At 38.4% G+C, this 22,466-nt stretch overlaps 1 protein-coding gene across 1 annotated transcript; it reads left to right on the top strand.

Annotated features, from left to right (window-relative positions):
* The first annotated feature begins 931 nt into the window (after positions 1-931).
* Positions 932-20,942, top strand: LOC146160779 (uncharacterized). Its single transcript, XM_083385019.1, has 39 exons — positions 932-1,127; positions 1,494-1,596; positions 1,828-1,883; positions 2,747-3,127; positions 3,475-3,603; positions 3,910-4,039; positions 4,269-4,420; positions 4,628-4,815; positions 6,728-6,844; positions 7,270-7,365; positions 7,712-7,919; positions 8,179-8,378; positions 9,071-9,142; positions 9,546-9,756; positions 10,152-10,231; positions 10,560-10,723; positions 11,011-11,141; positions 11,485-11,615; positions 12,160-12,310; positions 12,636-12,811; positions 13,384-13,504; positions 13,640-13,731; positions 13,827-13,922; positions 14,198-14,302; positions 14,500-14,615; positions 14,732-14,888; positions 15,171-15,268; positions 15,933-16,110; positions 16,660-16,865; positions 17,243-17,327; positions 17,411-17,455; positions 17,700-17,845; positions 17,952-18,096; positions 18,232-18,377; positions 18,999-19,085; positions 19,453-19,566; positions 19,797-19,887; positions 20,629-20,792; positions 20,877-20,942. Exons 1-39 carry the CDS (start codon positions 1,021-1,023, stop codon positions 20,940-20,942), a joined length of 5,241 nt encoding a protein of 1,746 aa, XP_083241145.1. The 5' UTR covers positions 932-1,020.
* The last annotated feature ends 1,524 nt before the right edge of the window (positions 20,943-22,466 follow it).

Below are 22,466 nucleotides of genomic sequence, written 5' to 3'. Positions count from 1 at the left end.
TTAAATACACTTTATGTTTTTTATGTACACAGGTTACGTGTAAAGGTAAAAGATTTTCCAATTGGATTTCTATAAGTGTGATATTTCATGCAGAAGCCTAAATAAAACGTAATTTGTGTCAGGTAAACAAAAGTTGTCTTTGTATTACAAATTTGTCATCTTTATACTGATATAGAAATGTTATGCACTCAGAAAAAAGAGCAAAGTTGGCGGACAGTTTTATTTTGCAATAGCAATGGCATGCTATTTCGTCGCTATAAAAGAATAAGCGAAATGCAATGACAGTATCGCCAGCATACTTAACGCCTGGTAACATATCTTGACGACGGTGGTGTTAAGTTAAAAAATGACGATGACGTAGGCTCACAGCTGTTTGGACCAGATGGATCATGTCATCACCGCCGTCTTAGCATGCCAGCGAATTGCCAGAAAGTAGTAACATGTGTAAGTTAATTTGTAGCGCCATCGCTTTAGTTTGTATTAGAGTGCGTTGGAAGTGGTCATTGCGAAATGATTGCAGCACTGCAAATAATTTTTTAGGAAACTGTGCAGATTAAAAGGCGAGTTCAATCGATACTGAAAACACCTTTTTTGAATTAATGTTTTTATTCGAATTGTTTAAACTTTAAAGGAAAACAAATGGTACCGGAATAGCAGAATAAAGTCATTTAGGTCAGACATTTTTCATAGATGTTAAAATAATAAAAAAGTGTCTGACCTAAATTACTTGTTTTGCGATAGAGTATTTTACTATTTCTGATCAGGAATTAAGGTCGACATTTATCTTTCAAGGGTCAAGGTGTTTTCCACTATCACATATTCAGTGCTACAGTGGTACCGGAATATAACAAAATTGTGTAGTGAACTTGTGAATAACAGAAGATCAAATCATATATTCAAACAAAAATTAAATAGCATCAAGATGCGTGCTTGTTGTTCAGGCAGTTAGAGTTTACGACATAGGTCTCATAAGCTGTATTGGTGGTTACCGAATCGTGTACGAAAGCAAAATAATTTGCGATGCCTGTCAGACTACCCGGAGCTAAAACTCGTAATTATGAAGAAGAAGACGACTATTCTTATTCATCGAGAAGAAATGCATCCCGCGATTTCGCCCAAGAGCGCAGGTGAGAATTATTGTGTAATTATGAATAGTTAGTCTGAGACCAAACTAAACGCAATTTTGGAATAAGCTGCTTGCCCCGGATGATGGCAGTGTTTTTTTAACCAACAGGTTGCCGTTTATTTATGCCGAGTCGGCGACTGCAGTAGGTCACATTGTCAGATTTACTGAGATTGGTTCTGAGCAACCAAATCTCAGAAAGATTGACCTTATCGTTGTATACTCTTTCCAGTTTTTAGTGTATCTTAGTTTTTTATGACTCTTGGTTCAAAACATGAAATATTTCATCAAAATAAATGGAGCAAAGTTGCAAGCTTTGTGGGTTTTAAATGACATATGTTACTTGCACGTTAATCTAAATTTGTCACAGATTTGGACGGGAAGATTACGACAAGGTTTTGTCTCAAGTGAGCTCTCCACTTCGAGTCAATCAACTGGGTCCGCCGCCAAGCAAGCGACTTTCGTCATTCGGGGTTTGTTTATGATACCAATTTCACTTAACTACTTGTCGTAATCCAGTTTCTTCTATAGCTTACTAATACTTTTTCCCCAATAGAACTCTCTTATATAGAACTCTCTTATCTTAAATAGCCAGGGATTTATTCTTTACTTTTTTGTTGTGCTTTTGCTGTAATCAAACCAGCCTGGGTGCTAAATGAAGACATTCCAACAACTTTAATCTTTCCATGTTTTTATTTCTTTAGGGAAGCTCTTCCAGTTGCGATTCCCCAACGTACGAACCGCGACCATCTTCTTACAGGTATGTTAATGCATTACGATTTACTTGCAGAACATGAGCTTATTTATAATTATGCTATTATAGTTACTGGTCACTCATCGAACTGGTACCGTTTTGCGTAATCAAGCGATTACAATCCAAAAATACATTTGTCGTCCCTTGCTAATTCCAGCAGACGATAGCTAGATGTGAGGAGAAGCAAAGGGCGGTTCGAGTTAATGACGAGATCGTTATACCTGGCTTTTGTCGTCAACGTTAGAGTTCTGTTTATTTATTTATTTTTCAGAAATCTCATGCTTTTAAAATATCTCATCCTAACTATTATAGTGAGGAGTTTCGCTTCAATCTAAGCAAGTTACAGATTCGAGTCGCGCATTTTGTAAAAGCCACACAAAAATCAGTTACAAATTTTATGCTGTTATTTGTACCCTCTGAATCACCTCTTATAAAGCTTCGAGGTTTAATAACATGCTGTTTGCCTCTCCAAGTAATAAATATATGCATTTAAATTTGTTTAGGTATTAGACGCCTTAGACCAGAGTTGGGCAACATTTTTCTAGTCGCGGGCCAAAAACAAACTCAGAAGGTCTCTGCGGACCGTAATTTGAACTATGTATACTTTATGCATCCTATAACAACTGCAACGACTGCTAATCATGGATAAAACTATAGGGGGTATTTTTCAATTAATACTCGATGGAAGAACAAGACAAATCGTAAAAAAATGCTTTTATGTAGGTTGAAATAACCTAAATATATGAATGGTTTCGTGTTCAGTTTGTAATACACGGGCCGCATGTTTACATTGGCGGGCCGGATTTGGCCCGCAGACCGTAGGTTGCCCACCCCTGCCTTAGACCCATCCGTTTTAAATTGCGACACAGGCGTCAGGATCTCAGCACCCCGGTCCGACACGCGCTGGCCTACATGGATGACTACGAATCGGAGGAGTTCGGCGTACCGCTACCGCCTCAGCTCTCGCGCTCCAAGAGAAGCAGCGGAGATCCACGTCAGCGCCACCATCAACATCAGCAGCAAGGAAGGAGCAAACCAGCAAGCAGCTTGTACTGGGACGCTGAGGAGGACTACGCGCAGCCACCACGTTCCACCAGAGAGCGCTATTACGAGGAGCTGAATAGGGAAAACGAGGCGGAATCTCCGGCCTACGATTACGTGAAGATGGAAGGGCAGCTGAAGAGGGAGGAAGGCAGAAGAGGGGGGGCGCGGCAACAGGTTGATCACTACGTCATGCCAGTTGCCAAGAGGTTTGCGATTATAAGTAGTTGATGAACGTTAGGCAATATGGTCTCCTTATAATTTTATCATTTATTAGGGGCTGTTTCACTTAAAACGATTTATTTTGTTGCTTACGCTGATTCTCTGGTATGCTAGATCAATTGCTCAACATCTAAGTACAATGTTTGTTTATCAAATACAACTTATTGGGCTTCCGTACACATTTAAAAACTCATTTTATTGATATATGAGCTAGCTGATACACCCTAACGCAAACAAGCTACGGTTTTAACTTGAACATGCAATTTTGCTCTTGATTTTACTTTTTTCCGATGTAGTTTTTGTGAAACGTAAGGCCTTTGAAATGAAATTGCAGGCGACCTGATAGTTCGCTTGAGGAGGAAGAAGATGCCGTGCGCGAAATAGCAAGTTACATCGCCAAGAGGAAGGAGTATGGTGTAGAGGACGACGATGACCGGTTCACGATGAAGAAGAGCAAATATCAGTGAGTTAATTAAGATTTTTTTGACCCCTGCGGGAAATCCAAACTACAATATAGGCGTCGTGTGACAATTGGATCATTATAAAGTTGTAAGATATTTGTGACAATTATGCGTGTTGGATCTGTTTTGCCATTTCTAATTGCACAAAAAACTATCCATAACGTTAATTGGAATAGTGTACAAGGTTTGCTCTGCAAATAAAGCCGCTTAGTCTTCTTAATACTATTTCTTACCTTTTGATGACATTAAACCTCATATTTTTTATTACTGTTCTCATTCTGCCATAAACCAACACATTTGTGGAAAAGGTACCGCACACGTGGACCGGCTTTGACCGACTGCGATGAACCCTGGAGCGTCCAGAAAAAATCGCGGGAAAACTTGCAGCATGCTCCAATGTTCATGATGAAGCTGAGAAGTCACGTGATCTGGGAAAAGGTAGTTAGTTTCCACCATTATAATTTCTTCGTGTTTTGGCAATAGCAATATAATGCCAACGAAATGCTAGTTATTAACTATAGATGTTGTTACACAATGGTAATAACATTAGTAGCGCCTCGCCAAAAATTCACATTTCTTGCATTTAAGTACATAAAACGTTTACTGTGATGATTGAATGTACGACGTTATACTTTATATGCCATACCCATTGTATATATATTTCTAGATGTATGTGAAGTTCACTTGCACTATCAACGGTTCCCCGCCACCAAAAATAACTTGGTACCACGATATGGTTCCCATTGAACCCATACTAATGGATCCAGGAAAAGTAAAGATCTCAAACCAATACGGCGTCTATACCTTAGAGATTTTCAAGTAAGATACAACACTACTAGGCACAGCAACTAAAAAAACAACTAGAATTACAATTACAGCTTTGAAAAGTTTTAATTATCTCGATAAACCTGTTGTATCCTTTTGTAAATTGAATATGGTTAATAACACCTGTGTCCGTTTTGCAGCTAACATACAAATGTTGAAACAGTAGGCGAAGACCTACCAGCATTAACTTTTTATTTACAGGGCTGAGTTGAGCGACTCGGGTACCTATAGGATCTCTGCTCAGAATCACAAGGGCGAGATTTCCAGTTACGCTACACTACTGGTACGTCGCTATGACGACGGTAAGGTGGGATACTACGACATCAAGTCGGGATACAACATGAGAAAGCCCTCTGACTACCCTGATGTGGAAAAGCTGAACGTTCCTGGTAAGTGATATTGACCGGTAATTTTGCGAAACAAACCGCGAAGCCTGTATTTTCACAAAACTTTCAATGACAATCCAATGTCATGACATTCATTTACAACAAATGACAAAGTGGTCACAATGGCTGTTTGCATGTTTTAAATTATTTGCGAAAGAAAGTCAGCGACTTGCCTCAGTCTCAAAAGGTGTTTGCTATCTATAGTTGGGAACTCCTAGTTCAGTGAAGTCAGTCAGGCGGAAAAAAATTGCAGATGTAGACAAATATTATTTTTTGTAGTGGCTAATCCAGGATATATTTGAGATGAAGGGCAGTTTACATAACATTTGTTAAAGCATATTGTACATTGAATATGGTTTCTGGCTGTTTGCAATCATTTTTTCAATTCGTCATAATAACATCTCATTTGTTCTTTCACCTTCATTTTGGTTGCTCACCCTCGCTTTCATCTTCAATGTTTATTGGTGAGTTATTTCAATTTTTCGTTATGTTTTGCCTTGGATCTTGTAACACGTCCTAAATATACGGTTTATTTTGTCATACCTATAGTCTACTTTAAACCTTATTAACGTTTAAAACTTTACAAAAAAAAATTTATGTCGTTAATATAGGCAAAAAATACGGTTTAATGGAGGGCCCTGCTTATACCTTTATAAATTCACATTCACCCTAAATGCTTGTCAATCTCTTGCGATACAGAGTTTAAAAATAACTGTTAGGACCCAACTATTTATTTGGTACATTCTTTGCAAGAGTAACACGCATGTTATCATTCCCAAATTATTCATAAAAATCAATTAGGCTATAACAGTTGTTTGTGGTTTTTACCAATTGCTATGTAAAAAGTATATATATATAAGATTTACACTTATTTCCCAGAAGAAAGCGTTTCGATGGCACCCGAGTGGGAAAATGCGTCGAATCATGTCGAGCCGGATTTGGAGCGGGCAGAGCTGGTGATCGGCCCGCTGCAGAAGGCCTCGGCGGCCGACGCGTCATCGAAAGTCGTGACGTACAAGGGTTCGAGCGCCGAGGTTTCTGGTGGAAAGTTCGAGAGCGTTTTGGAACTCCGCATCCCGGCCAAGGCGGACAAGCTCACCTACGAGATGGTGGAAGAGAACATCGTGGCATCCAAGGGGGCAGGAGAAGACAGGAGCAAAGCCAAACGAAGGGGCGAGGGTCTCGCGAAAGAAAGTATCGGAGAGTTCGGGAATTGCCTGTCCGAGACTTTAAATCACAGTTACGAGAGCTCGACGCGCAAACAAACTGTCGTGGACAGGGCGGCGGATGGCGGCCAAGTGTCGGAGGAGGTGGTTGCTCCGAAATCGGCGCCAAAAATTGTCACTGATAATGTTGATGAGTTACTGCGAGACGCGTCTTGAAGTGTTTTTTTTTGTACGAAAACTGTAACTAAAGTAACTGCGAATGTTTCAAGAGAAACCGGAAGAAATTGTATTGCTTTGTTGTTGGTTTGTTTCTGTTAATATTACATGTTATTTTAGAAATGTACAATAAGAATGTTCTTTCAAAGATGTAGGCCTACAGTTAAAAAATATGTTTGCTTGTCTATGTTTTTACAAACAGAGTTACCTAAAATAATGGCAATGTTACCCGAAAAATATAATAAATAGTCTTACAATGTATTATGCGAGGCAAGTTTGCGAGAAACAGTTGAGGGAGGCGTGAAAACAACGAGTATCTAGATTACCCGAGATTTTAATTATAACAGGTTATCAGTTAGTATATCGGTACAACACATTCCGTGTTTATAATATCACATTGGTATGTATAATAACAATAGATATTTTTTTGTTTAGTTGTGTGCGATGAAATGTATAATAACGTAATATTACTATAACTTATCTTTAAAATTAACAGACGGGTCAGGTCAATGCATTTTAACACTTGCCTATAGGTTATCCTCGCTTTGTGACCGGGCTCTTCAACAGAAAGGTCAAAGAAGGTGGAGCTGTGGTGATGACGTGTGAGGTTGAGGGACGACCTTCACCTGACGTTTTCTGGACCTTGAATGGTTTGTATTTCACGCCACAGTTCATTGTTGCTTCCAGTCCAGCTAAACCGCTTATACCTGTAAACACAATTTCAAATTAAGCTTTGTAGCTAAACGAGAATCTATAAATACAATTCTTACTGTTTCAAAGTGACGCAATACAATTTGATCTGTTTAAGAACAGTTTACTGTACAGTTGTTTTGTTTATGAAACGGTTTACATTACAGGTAGCCTAAAATGAAAAACGCCTTCTTTTACGAGAAGATTTTGTAATCGGGCAATTTTTTAATTAAAAAAGTTGTTTTTTATACAGAAAAGTAATTGTACCTTCTGAAGTCCAAAGCAGGTTTACAACTTTCGGTGATAGCCCTAACAACGTCGATTTGATAAAAACATTGTAACTAAACGTTTAACTATAATGATTAAACGTCAATAATGCCCGCAGGTCGCAACTTGGACAACAAAGTTAATCACGTGCAGACGGAGTTTGACGGAAAAACTGCGTCACTCACAATTCTTAAGGCCTACACTGACGACGAAGGTATACGACAGTTATGCGTGACCAAATAATATATACTTGCGTATTGTAGGTATTTTGTTGCAAAACGCACGTGTGGCGTAGAACAATGCGTTGTTGACATGTCAGCCTTGTAGTGAAGCATAAAACGTAGTTCTGCAATTCGTTTTTTGAGATGTCAGAATATATACATGACAGTACGAGTTGCTTTTAATAAAATTGACATATAGCGCGATAGCATGCTATTCTTTTCATGCCATGCCATTCCATATTTTATAAACTTTTCGCGTAGTACGCTTGAAGTACCCCAGGCACGATTTACCCTACAATAGCAAGACAGTCCTATAATATTACTGCTCAAAACCTATAGGTGAATACGTTTGTCGAGCGTACAACTCGTGCGGCGCCTCTACTTCTCGCTGCTTCTTGTCCGTCACGGGCTTGAGTTCTCCCCCTTCAGCCCCCACCGACCTCCAGTATGCTGACGTCACGCGAAACCACGTCACGCTCAGCTGGAAGCCTCCTGGGTATTTCGGTCACTTCGGCGGAGCGCCTATTCAGGGATATTGGATAGAGAAGTAGGTGTCAAACTAAAAGATACGATGATGTGGATCAAGCACACGTGGTTTTCAAACCAAACAAATGACGCTAAACAAAAAATCATGTTTGTCTGTGCCGTTATTTATTTGGGCGTCGGCTTGTTTAAAAACTAAGCGAGTAAACGTCGAAAGCACAACCCATCATAAGTCATTATAATGACTCTATGAAGTTTCTTTCAAATCAATAAAATTTCCCTTTAAAGCATCATACCCACAGACAAAAATACCTTTCGCATAGGGCTGAAGCCGGATCAAGTATTTGGCGCAAAGCAATAGCAAAACCGGTACGATTGACCTCCACTCCTGTCACTGGTCTGATCGAAGGAAGTGGATATTTCTTTCGTGTCCGTGCGTTCAACCGATGGGGCAAGGGTCCTTCTTCATTGGCTGTGGGCCCAGTGGCCATGAGAGATCCTGGCACTCCACGTCTTGATATCGGTAAGTTTGGGTTCAAGCACTTGAAGAACTATTTTTAGTTATGTTTCAGTAGTTAGTGATAGTTCTGTTTTCAGACTTCAGTTTGTGCAAAGAGTTGCAAGCGATAAAATAACGTTTAGGTTTGTGTCGCAAATCACCAAGCATCCAGCGAATTACATGGAAGAGTTTGGGTTGAAGAACTTGGGGAAACTATTTTTAGTTATGTTTCTGTAGTTAGTATTAGTTCTGTTTTTAAACTCTAGTTTGTGCGAAGAGTTGCAAGCGATAAAATAACATTTTCTGAAGTGTCGCAAATTTCCAAACGTCCAACGAATTGTATGAAAGTGACAGTTATTCGAAAACGGTATATATGGAGGACATGCGTTACATCAGTTAATGCCGATCATATTGAAGTTTTACTTGTTGGCCTACAAAGTGTTAACAACATATTTTTATAGTAAGCAGCGTACCATTAAAGTTGTAGGTGAGGGCTTGTCGGTTTTTACTTCTGGGGAACATATTGCTTTACACAGGTTATTTTGGATTGGTTTATAAAACCTAATTAAAACAACACAGAGATTCCCTGTTCTAACTTTGTAATAAAAAGGATATACCATTTTAGTGCTTCGCTTGGTGTGTTAACTACACGCAATACATGAGTGTATAGCCTCTGTTGCCATGGGAGGGCATTCACCTATTGTTTCTGTTTTCAGAACTGATGGACTTGGTATCTCCCGAGGCAGAGGACATTGTTGTTGAAGAAGAAGAGCCCGATGACGTACCAGGTAAGTCTATTGTGATCTAAGAGTGACGTCAAAGTTCGTGATTTTTACTCCGATCGTAGCGCGACGTCTTGAAACTGACGGCGCAAAAAGTGTATGTTCTCACAGTACATATAGCGGTAAAACGAAAATCTTTATAGTCATTAATGAATTGCAAAGCCAAAAAGGTCGAGCAAATCGACATTATCTTGATTAATACGTTTTCGATACGAGCTTCAGTTAATGTGAAGATGATACAAGCTCGTATCAAAACGTCTTAATCAACATGATGTCGATCTACTCGACCTGTTTGGCTTTTGCAATTCATTATCCAGCTACATTACAGAGCCGTGCATACTGTACCCAAGTACACGCCATTCATCTTCTACAAATTATTTTGAGTTGAATAAATGAACTTCAAATGCAGGCATTCCTTGCAATGTGACTGCCACTTTATCTTCGAGCGGCAACTGTGCGAGCGTGAGTTGGTTGGCGCCCGATAGTGACGAGGTTGCTGGCTTTTTCGTCGAGTATTGTGACGTAGAGAGTCACGAGGAATGGCGATGCGTCAACGCCGATGCTCTGCAAACAACCGACCCCTATCCAGTTATGGGCCTTGAAAGTGAAAAGTCTTACAGGTAAATGTACGCTGATGGGTCGGTGGGTTACAATTAACATGTACGCGTGACAGGCGGCATTTGTTGTATTTAATGTGTCACACCTCGAGACAGTTTATTTACCTATGCGCTAAATCTAATCTAAGATTAAATCGAACCTGTTTTATATAAGTATTAGAGGGAAGTATCCATATTTTCGGATTTCACAAAGAAAATAAATGTCATACCATTTTTATACAATACACGAGCTAATAAGTGTCCAAAAAATATCAAAGTATCTCTGTAATTTCCCACGTAGTTTCTGTGTAAATGGTTGATTAACTACACCAAACTTTTTAACCATTGCATTTTACGAAGGTCATGGTTTAAACCGGATTAACGGTTCACAACTTCACTTTGATTGATTTCTTGTATAGATTTCGCGTCATCGCTGTAAACGGCGCCGGAAGTAGTGAACCGAGTAATCCGAGTGACGTCATTTCCATTGTCTCTGAAGGTAACTGAATACCGCAATGTAGCAGTAAATCTATATTAAAATAAACAGAATAATTTACAAGTACATTCTATTTAAACATTTTGAGGAAAACAAAAGTGATAGATTTATTTATTTAACAACGAATGACATTTGTGTGTTTTCCATGTATTGTACGAGCGAACGGTGTCATTCACCCGGACTAAGGCGACTTGCATAGGTTGCTGAAACGTTGGTAAAGAATTACAATTACCAGAGGAGCTGTTTTTGACTTATATTACTATGCCTGGTAGCAACAGTTTATATATTGAATGACAAAATTAGAAAACTCAAATGACATACCATTTGGCAGTTTCCCCCGTGGAAGGGAAATTGTGTGGTGACGTCACGAATGAGCAGCTAGAAAAGGAAGAAGATTTCCAAAAGTTGGATGCCAATTGCTCGGACAAATCCAAGAAGACAATCGAGAGATATCGCGGGGTGCCGACAACACCAAGAGAAGTGCGATCCATCAAGGTATAACACCGCAAGTTTGCTGCAGTGAAATCACGTTGGATAATAAATCGATTATCGAATTCTCGTCCTTTCCGAATTCTTCGCTCAATAACCTCATATCGCCGTATAGCAGCGTCCAATTTTAGTAATTAGTTGTAGGCCAAGCGCAACCAATTATAACTCATTGTTTTACGTTTTACTTTCTCTACATTTTATCCTTTTAAATACAATTGCGCCGCATGTATTGTGATTAGGCGCTTGCATTCAAACGATATTTATATTATAAATAACTCTTTTATCTAATTCAGTGCACGCGGGAGTACATCGAGATCGGCTGGGTGCCACCAGCGCGCTCTGGCGGCGATCAGCCCCGATATTATATCGAGTACAAGATGTTGGGTTCTGATACGTGGCTTGCTGCCAATCACACTCCAGTGAGGTAATAAATAGCAAATATGCTTTAGACAACGAATTATGTTTTATTAAAGCTTATGTACAATACACACTAGTTTTAAAAATTTACAACACTGATAAAAGTATACAACGGCTATTTTCTAGTTTGTTGTCCAAAATCGTTAAATATTAAAAAAAATAGTGGATTCAGTTTCATAGTGGATTCAGAGATACGCCTCCAAAAATGAAAGTATAATCCAAGTATTGCTGTGAATCAAACAATAAACTTAAAGCGAAGAGGAATTTTATCGTAATAAAGTGATATAAAAAGCAGGAAGAGATGCCGTTGCTGCAGTAAATGGATTAAAAAGGTATTTTGTTATTAAAAGGTACACACGTTATCCAGTGGGTGGCTTGGAACCCGGTGAAAGGTACATGTTCAGGGTAAGAGCGGTCAACAGCAACGGGACTAGTCCTTTCTCGGAGACAAGCGAGGCTGTGCTGGCAAGTGATGGAATAAGTAAGGGCTAAATGTAATGGATTGCGTCGTCAACAGATTTATTGCAAACGGTTGATATAAAATGCTTGATAGTCCTTGAACGTAGAGTGACAGTTCAAACATCTTAGATAAAATTCCGACATATACTGTTATGACGTTGTAAAGCTTTTTTTCCCAAAAAGCATATTAAATATTGGAACACGTCCCACACTTTTGGGTGACATAAATTCCTTTAATACGCAAAAGCTAAAATCGAACTTTTCTAAAGATCTGGACCACCAAGAATAAATATATTTAGATCAATCGGACCACGACATAGGTTATAATAATAATTGAAATATTTGCGTAAAATAGCATATAATATTAAACAATGTAAAACGAGTCATAAAACACGTAATCGTCTTCGTATCATAATCGACCAACATTTTTGTTACACTTTGCTCGACACTTGTCGGACTTGATACAAAACGTAATTTAATATGTCACTGATGACGAGTGAAGATACCCTCCAGGCAGTTTGATCTATGCTTGTAATTAATTGTTCTCTGTGCTTTTTAATAAATAGAGCCACCCAACTGGTGGGGCGGGGTGCAGGGAATCTTCCGCGTTGCTGACGATAAAGGTCAGCCATGCGTGACATCGACGTCAATCAAAGTTTGCTGGGAAGCTCCGCGAAGCGATGGCGGGTCAAACGTCACTGGATACTTCTTGGAATAGTAAGTGACTATAGCAATGACGGTTAAAATTTTGCCAAATTCATTTTGACAAGCAGAGTTCATCATAATCACATCTTACATTTGGTCATTTTGACACGTTTGGACTTGTACAAATCGGTGCTGAACAAATCATTTTTAACCAAACAGGATTTTGTTTCATATAGCTATTTAGAGAGGGTAAGAAGGCACCCATTTGCCTTTGTTGTTTGTGGAAATATATGTTGCAAAACACGGTTTTTAAATTTTGCTTTTAAAGTTAACAATTTTATAAAAAAAATTCTTAACTGATCTATCGTAAACACGTCTTGAAACTTTCCGCCTACAGTCGTCCAGCAGGCGGCAAGTTCAAACCAGTCAACAACAAGGCGCTGACTCAACGTCACTTTACCGTGGGTGACCTTAACCCAGGAGAGTTCTTTGAGTTCCGGGTCCGAGCTTGCAACGTCGCGGGTTGCGGGGAGTGGAAGACTTTACCCGGCGTGATTCAAGCGAAAGAACCAGGTTGGCAAGAACTTTGCGGACTACGAAAGCACACTATACCTTTTTAGCAAATATTTATCGTTACTGTTCAGGTTTATCTACATCCATATGACACGTCAAAGCAAAGATAAATCCTGATTAGAAGTCGTAATAAAAATTTGTTAACGCTGTATAAACTAAAGTTAAGAAAATATAAGAAACTCCATTCCGCATAAAATTTAATTCATTTTATCTAACCAATTATCTAACTGAGCATTAACATACCCGTGAGTATATACTGTAATCTGCTACAAAGAACTAAATAATTACGGCATAGGCCTACTCATCATAAAATACCGTGCCTATTGGATATGCGATTTACCAAAATTTGTAGTGGAACCAAGGTAAATCTATAGAAATCTATAGCTAACGATGAGGCTGAAACGTACGATATTTTATCTGCGTTTAATTATATATTTGTGTCAGTGTTTATAACAACAACACAACGAGGGTGTTCGAGCTGTTTTTTTAATTTGCTGTTTAACTAACGTTTACCCTGACATTGCTGTGAAAACCTAAAGCAAGCTCGCACTTCAAACAACCGTTTTGTTCAGATCGACCGAGCGACCCACGAGAAGTAAATATTGATGACCTCACTGAGGATTGCGTCAAGTTGTCATGGAAAAAGCCCGAACGCATGGGATACGGCGAATTTATGGGTTACCTGGTGGAAAGGTACAAATGATGTTACGAATACGCTAAGCTCCATCTCAATAATTTTAACACCAATATAAATAGCAGCAAATTGAATGAATTTATTTATTTTAATATTACACCTATCACGATTGTTTTGTATATTTGTTACCACAGACGAAAAGAACATTCCGAAAACTGGATTCCCTGCAACAAATTACCGGAGCAAGTTCAAAAAGAGAAGTACACAGTAGCTGGATTAGTTAAAGGTATATTATCAAAAAATATTGCATCATACGTTATTTTTAAAGTTATGCACTTGTCTGTTGTTTGTACCGTAATGTATTTTTTCGTTTTAATATAGGCAACACATATTTCTTTCGAGTGACAGCCGTCAACCAAATTGGTACAGGACTTCCGTCTCTTCAATCGTGCTACATTACACCAGGAGAACCTTTCGGTAACATAGTTAAAAAATCGCACTAACAAAAAATATAATAGGCCTACAGTATAGTACAAAATTTTCATTTCAAACAAGTTTTGAGTAAGAAAGAATACAACTACACAATATTGGGGCAAAGGGAGTTTAAAACATTTCGTTTATATTAATAATACGGTACTCGGTTTGTGAAAAAAATATATTTTACTACGTTTCGCTGTGGAAAGTTATCTCCGTTTTCAAGCTTCTTTGGTTTGTTAAAATTTCTCAAAAGCGATATAACTTTGCGATTCTAGACGAAGTAATGAACCGGCAAGAAGCGATACGCGAGATTGCACGAAAGAAAAGGGAAGAGGAATTGGAGAGGTTGCGTTTGCTGGAGGAAGCTGAACGAAGAGAAGGTAAAAGTAACTACAATTTTATTTATGAGTCATTCTATTTTATCATACTGTTATTAAATTTAAATTTACAACTAAAGGCATAAAGATATATTTGAAACTCTTTATATGTCAACCCCAAACACGTGTTTTATACCAGTTATGTGGTGGACGTTTTTATTCTTTATATCTTGCTTTTTAAACAAACTTTATTATTTCAGCATATATCTTTAAAATCTCCGATTGCTATGCGGACGTCGGAGGTAAAGCTTTGTTTGAATGCAAGGTGAAAGATTCAAAAACGAAAGTAAAGTGGTTTTTCGGAAACGGAAAAGAGGTATGACTTTGAAATACAACTACCATTATGCCTGTATATTCAAAGTGCAGATTGACCCGTATGTTTGAACTTATCAAAAATAAATTTATTATTCTACTCTTTATTGTTGCTATTAGATTCCAGTTGGGCCCGCCGGAAAATATGACGTCATAAGCGTGGGAACGATACGGTCATTAATCGTGAACGACTGCCAAGCGGAAGATGTTCAGGTTGTACACTGTGTGGCACTATATAATGACTGCACGTGCACAGCGGATCTCATCGTCGGCGAAAGTAAGTTTTCTCGTCCACTTAACAGTTTCTTAAGATAAATAAGGTTCACATATTTTACCAATATTTAAATTATAGCTTGATGAAAGCTTAAGTCGAATACTAAAGAGCCGACAGCTAAACATTTCTAACATTGGTTAAGTTTTATTTTTATTTTTTAAAGAAAACGTTACGTTAAGTTATGAATGTTATTTGTACTGAACTCTCGGTGACTTATGTATACGGTGTGCCCTACATTGCTTATATTTAGATATTTCTAAATAACTCGCGTTTCTTCTATTTAAGTGCAACCTCTTCATTTTCTTAAACCGCACGGAGACGTTTACATTACGGAAGGGCGAAAGGCCGTCTTCGATTGTTTGTTCTCAAAGCCAAACGTCAAGGTAGCTTATTTAAATATAAAATGTTTTAGCGCCACATTGTACTTTTTTGTCTGAATGTATTTATGAATGACCCCAATTGAACTGAAAACATTTTGCGTTTACAAAATGATTTATACGCTTCGCTAAATCTGGAAAATCATGTTAGGTAGTTGATAAAACAATTTTCTACCTGCGCTGAAGGAAATAATTCATGACGTAAAATATGCTCTCTAATGTATTTGATTTTAGTAATTCATGCGGTGTTAATGTTGTAATTAATGTAATTAACAATCGCTTAAAACCAGGGCTCGGGAACCTTTCCCTAGTCGCGACCCTGACCCATACTCGGGCAGTAATTTTTATCTAAAACTTTTGTAAAATAGTTTTTAGCGTTTCATAATAACAACTATTAATCAGTGGCAAACATAGGATTAGGATGTTTTGCATTTGAAAATGGGTCTAATTAGCCTAAGTTAAGAAGAAGGCGATACTGCAAAAAAATGCTTTTGCGTTTGTTTGGTTTACAATTGTAGTCAGTGGAGCGTTATCCATGATCACAATGAAAAGGTGTAATAAAAATAGTTTAGCCCCTGTCCTAAACCGATGGAACGGCCGACATTGCTTTAAAAGGTATACCTGATTCAATTAAAGGTATGGAGAAGCTAAGATATATTGCCTTTACAAGGTTGCATGGTTCATGAACGATGCCCCGATCGATGCCAACAGCGACCCTCGTTACGAATTCATCGCACAGGGGTGCGCTCGATCCCTCATCATCAATGACGTCACTCGTGACGACATAGCCATGTATCGTCTAAGCGGACTCGGCGGAAACCATACCGCAAACCTCGTGGTCGACGGCAGTGAGTTAAAACTATAATTATAGTTTTAAGAAGATAGATTAGAAATGGCATGTCATGAATCATTTTTGTTTAAGCAGTTTATTTGATTTCAACATTGTTGACACCAAACACTAGTTGGTACCTTAACTGTTCTTGCATAATTCCTTAACGCTTTTAACAAACTAAGTTGGAACTGAATCGCCTCCCTCAATAATAGGCCTAGAGCCAAGAATATTGTAAGCAAATCTTTCCAATACATCATGCCACTCTTCGAGTTTGAACAAAGGTAGCTTTTGCGTTAAAAGCGAAACAATGAGACGAGTTTCAAGACTATATAATATCCTAGGTCGTAAGTAAATGGTTCAAATTTTCCGTAGCTATTACGAGATGCCTATTTGTTGGCAGTGAAAGTGTCTAAAATACATATTTCAGAACGAGAAAGTTCGTAAAGTTTTGTGCTGCTGGTTCGGTGTGTATTTGTTATAAGAAAATCGTTTTAACAGCTGTGAATGTGGACGGGTGCAGTATTAAATAAAAATTACAAAAAACACAACGCATGCTTCTATGTAGTTCTTCCGGTTAAGTTCAATCAGAAGCTCGCCGACTCCGAATACTCGCACGACACGAGGATTGCCCTGTTCGAATGCTTTGCCGATCCTTCCCCCCTGTTCAACGGCCTGTTGCCAGCCTGCAAGTGGTACCATGGCGATGAACTGATAGACTCCGGCGACGAGAGATACGAACTCGTGTCGGTTGGAAACACACACTCTCTTAAGGTAATTGACAACATAACTTAAGGCTAGGTTGAAAACCCTGTTATTTTCAGCTGACAACTTCGAATCTATTTTCGATATAGGCAGAAAGCGAAAAACAAAATATTTAAACAAATCATTTTGCAGAAATTTTTAACAGTTTAGTGCCGTTCTTTGGAGCATAATGGTTTAAGGTTGTAGTAGGACGTAATAAGAATATCAAAGCCAAACAGAAGTAGGTATTATTTTGATGTTTAAAATGAATAAAGAGTTGTTCAAAACGTTAAAAATGATACTCTGTATGGGCTTTATTACTCTTATTACGTAGCATAATTCTATATTTACTGTTTTATCAGATGTTTAAGAATGCATTTATTGTAACTGTTTTTGCGCCTTTTTAGATTATCAGCCCCACTTTTGAAGACAACGGCATCATTACGTGCGTGGTAGAAGGAGGAAGAACCAGCTGTAGCATCAACGTAGAGAGTGGGTGGAGAGATTGCATTTTCCACATAAAAACGAAATTTTGTAAAGCTATTCTTTAACAAAATTATTTGTTTTGTTTCTAGAGCCTCCTCCTCCACCTCCAAAGCCTGCCAAAGCAGAAGATTACAGTACGTAAATATTTTTTTGTGATTATTGAAACTTAAGCTGGCGGCTATTCTGTATATTATTGGAAAGGCTCAACTCAATTTGCCTAAATTAATTGAACGAGGTCGTGCGATCGGTCGTGCGATACTCTTTTAAAATTGGTCATGGACGTCGCCAACTGGTCGTATGTGACTGGATGGTTTTATAAGCGATATAGGATAAAAGTTACTTCGACAAACTATAACCCTTGAAATTGTTTTGTTGCAGTTATCAACTTCGAACAAGGTTTGCGTGCCGAAGCCCTCGCTGGCGCGGTTCGACTGTTTTGCATTGTGACGAAATTAAGGGATGACACGCACATTATCTGGTACCATAACAATGAGGAAATACTGATCGACAACAACCTCTACAAGGTAAGATTTACTCAACGCAGTATAGCCTATGTTCAATACTCTGTTTCACCTGTTATTTAGCATTGATTATTGTACAATTTGATAATAATCAGTTTGTTTTAAACAGTGCTTGAATGACACCGAGAGCGGCCTCGTGTCATTACTGATCACCCCTATATCACGTGATCACGCCGGAGGAAAGTTCACTTGCGAGTTTATAACACCATTATCAACCTTTGACACCAAGGTCAACTTTGAGTTCGACGAGGAAGGTAATTACAACTATTAGAATGAAGAATAGATAAGAGTTGAACGATGTCAAAGGTTACGTCTCGAACCAAATAACTATGTAAGTTGTTAAAGCTTTCCAATTGCCAATATTAAAGCAGAACTTTACCATCATATAGAATTTGAGAAAATTAGCGAGAAAGCTGCTGAGCTGTTGCGTGAAGAAGAAGACGAGAGACGAGAGAGACAGGCAGAAAGAAAACGGAAGAAGGACGAGCGCCTTAACAAAACCTCAGAGCCAGCAGTTGAAGAAACACCAGCAAAGGTAAAATAATACGCCGTTTTTAAATCGTCATAAACGACATATTTTTTTGTAAACTCCGGCCCATGGGTGCTGTTGCAAATATATTTTACTAAAACAGTTTTTGTCTGTAGTATCTCTTAGATGGTGGGTTTAAAACACCGTATTTATAAATAAACAACTATATGTTAGTGTTTGCTCAACCTAGGGTGCTATGAGTATATAAGATTTTAATTTTTGTTAGTTAAAACTCAAATTTGTGGTTTTCATTATGACTTTCGAAACTTACGTATAGTGACGTTCTGTGACGTGTTTTTTTTTGAAACGTTACCAGGAGGTCACAAATTGTTGGGGCCCTATAGAAGGCACCATTTGTGAGAGGTAGAGCACCACGCTGGACTATCTTATTATTATAATTTTTTAATTTTTTTTTCAAAAACTTCGCTAAACACGAAAATATTTTTCAGTAATATTTTTGTTTCATCCACCAATTCTTGTTTTGCAAGATATTTAAAACCATTTTCACTCATCTAAAAAAAGTAGGTCTATTACATGATTTGAAAGACAACTCTTACAAAACATGGAAAGCTTAAATCATCCTAAACTTACCAAAAATCTAAATCAAATTAAATTTGGTTTCTGTAGCAACCGGAAAGTGCTGACCCAGTTATTATTGAAGATGGAATGCAGCATGACGTAACGATCGACGGTTTTATTCGATTCTCTGTACAGGTATAGACAAGATTTCTTGAAGTATTCTCTTCTATTGCTCGGTTGTCTTAAACGAGTAGTTAAACTCTGCAAGAATATTAATATCACCCTTAAGGATGATTTCCGACCAAGACGTGTAATTGGAGGAAAACAATGCCTTATACCAAAACGTAACATGTTTTGATGCAATTAGTAAAACAATAATAATAATTATAATATTAACATAAATATGTGATTTATTTTGAACAATTTTGAAGTATTTTTTTTACGATTAAAATTTCGGTCTATCCGCTTTGCCAAAAGTCAAAACTTTTAATCCAAATTGACTTTATTTCGTCGACTTAACTTTATTGATTGCTGGGGCGATTTCTTTTCCTACGATTCATAGACCAACACCGAGATGTCGAAATGTGACGTCACATGGTTAAAGGACAGCGTGACGGTGAACGACGAGCGCTACGTCACTGATAACGTGGAAACACTTGCGACGCTCATGATTACGGTAAACACTCGGGTGGCAACTTGCCGGACGAAAATCGGCGATATAAACATGGAACACACTGCCATTTTTTTTTATCTAATTGCATTTCTGGCTAAATTATATTTTAAGTGTGAGCCTTGGTTAAAGTATTGCAACTGTTAGAATACAATGCAACACGGGAGCCCGAAGCAATTGGAATCTTAAAAGCTCTTAAATTAAAGCATGTAATTATCTATATTGTATTTTGGTAGGAACCATGTACCGATGACGCTGGCACTTTCACCTGTCAAGTGACCTCCAGCCAATCAAAGGCTGAGGCGAGCGCGGATGTTACGGGAAAAGGTATTTATCAAAGCATTTCTTGAATTAAAGTTTTTTTTTTTGTAAAAAATTGAATTTATTATATCCACTGTAATTTAGAAAAATAGCCGTACAAGGCGTACATACATTATTTTTCAAAAAGTAGACAAACTGCTGAATGAAAGTATAGCAAACTGTAATTAGGAAAAATAAGTTGTAAAGCGCTAAGAGCAGCCATTACCTAAGTACCTCTAAAACAGGAATTCTTAACCTTTTTTTACTGCGAACCCCTAGATTTTTTCTAACTTTGCGTGGACCACGGTAGGCAAGAATTTAAAAAATTACGTCACATTACAAATAGACTTCTCAAATCTGTTTGATTTCGTTTTTTTTTCGAAAAATTAATAACTTCTTAATTGTACACTAATATTTTAATTAGGCCTTCATGGATCCCCTAAAACTAGTTCACGGACCCCCAAGAGGTTCATGATCCCAGTTTAAGAACCCCTGCTCTAGAATGAGGGATTAAGTTCGTACCAAAAATACGTTGTGTAGCGTCGCAGCGACTATTAAAACAAAACATTAGTATGAAATAGGTATAAATGCTATCTTTTCATTTGAAAAATATTGAACCATAAATTTGCGCCTTAGGAAAGAGGGGAATCTATTGACTCGAGAGGTTGAATAACAATATACAACTGGCAGTATGCAAACACAATATCCACTTTTTTTCTTGGTATTTTTATGTCGAATTAAACAAGGAAATACTCGTTTGTTTTGCAGTTTTTAAACAACTACTTCTGCAAAGCGCCGAGATAACAACAGCCAAGACAAACACGGAAACGGCAGAACCCGCCCAAGAAGTAAAAATTCAGTCGCCAGAAAACCCTGTAGCTGAAACCGAAGATTGTGAGAACCAAGCCGAAGCAACGGTGCCTGAACAAGCCGTACGTTTTTCAGCGTTCTAGTGTGCCCATTGTTACAGCCTTCGAATTTGTTATGCAGCTACTCAACGTATTTTTCCTTCGCAGGAAACCGAGTCACGTGACAGCAGCACCGGCGTTGATGGGAGTGACGTCACTGTCGAAGCCAATTGAATGCCACTCCGATTTGCACAGAGGCGCATCTAGCCGCAAGTTTACTGCAAGTGCTGGATCCGTTCAGTCACTCACCTTTTATTGTTTGTCCTGTGTTTTGTTTGCATAATAAATAATGAGCCTTAAATTACACCTTTGTGTAGCAGGCTATATTGCAGTGAAAGGCAGAGTTGTTTGAAAGCGGACACATTAACAGTTTCTACCCAAATCGATTGGTTGCAGTTACTTCTTAGGCAAAAGAAACCCTTGTGACATACATTGAGTGACTTCTTGTGTTTTTAGTTTCCAAAGTGTTGCGCTAAAGGCGCTGTGCTTGTAAGCAAAGAAACCCAAGCTCGCTGGAATACAAAAGCCACAAGTGAAGGTGAACACACTTCGCACACAGCGTGTTTTAAAAACAGCATGAAACTGTAAGGTTTGTTTATTTACGCGAGGCCGAGACAAGGCAGGCGGTATAGCATGTTCTCTGTTATAGAGAAAGGATGCTACCTAGAGAATGAGGATGCAGTCGCGCAAACATGCCATTTGCAACATTTGTTTGTTGTGTTTGAAAAGCAGCCGACAGCTACCCAATAAACAGTACAATACGGTTTATTATTTGTTAGGCAGTGAAACAGGGCTGATGTATGACTTTTGCTGTTTTAAAGTTCGTACAAGTTAAGTCACATAAGCAATCATAACCGAAATGAAATTAACGACATCGCTTTTGGACTACAGCCATAATAGGTTTCTCAGAAAAAGCGGAGTGTTGAAGGGCGTTCACAAAGTGGAAAAAACTTTATTAACTAACTGTCACTAAATGCCAGAAACATGGCATCGTAACTCTTTATTTGCAATTTAAAAACCTATCACAGCACGCCTTTACCCGTGAGTTGTTGCGTCTTTTTGGTTGGCCTGACAGACCTTGCTGACGTGTTGCGTCTTTTTGCTTGGTCTGACAGACCTTGCTGACGAGCAGCAGACCGGTAATTACCTCAATTCTGTAGAATTCAGAGGCGTGTGTGGACAAGTGAGAATGAAAGGATTTACAAGGTGCGAAATAAAATAGTTCGTGCACGTTATACAGAAGTTACTTGATAGCTGCAACCGTGAGCAAGATATTAGTAAAACCGTAACTATTGAACACACACAGTGACAAACACTTAAAATTGAGTCTTACAAGAAACTAGGCAACGCAATATAGGCTATTGTCATCTGAATAGTTGCACAATGTCATGAACTGAACAAACCAACGGAATGTTTTGGTTAATGTTTGAAAGCATATTAAACCACGTTGACGTGAACAGAGATACCGGTTTGCTTGAGCAGCCGCTGGTGCTAGCTTTGTGGTGAAGCCTCGAATGGCCTAATCGGAAGCAAACCATACAGCTGGTTGGCATACGATTTCACCTGTGTTCGGCCGAGCATGGGAACTCAGGTCATGCTTCGTGCACTGCTTATTGTTGCGATAAATCGATGACGTAATTTGAGGGAATTTTGGTTCTTGTCTTTCGCCTGGCAAGCAGAAACGTTGCTGCTATAGAG

Source organism: Ascidiella aspersa, chromosome 3 (genome assembly GCF_963924565.1).
Source record: "Ascidiella aspersa chromosome 3, kaAscAspe10.2, whole genome shotgun sequence".
In the NCBI taxonomy this organism is placed as follows: Eukaryota; Metazoa; Chordata; class Ascidiacea; order Phlebobranchia; family Ascidiidae; genus Ascidiella; species Ascidiella aspersa.
Note: the sequence above shows the minus strand (reverse complement) of the source record. Positions and strands in the feature narration are given on the sequence as shown.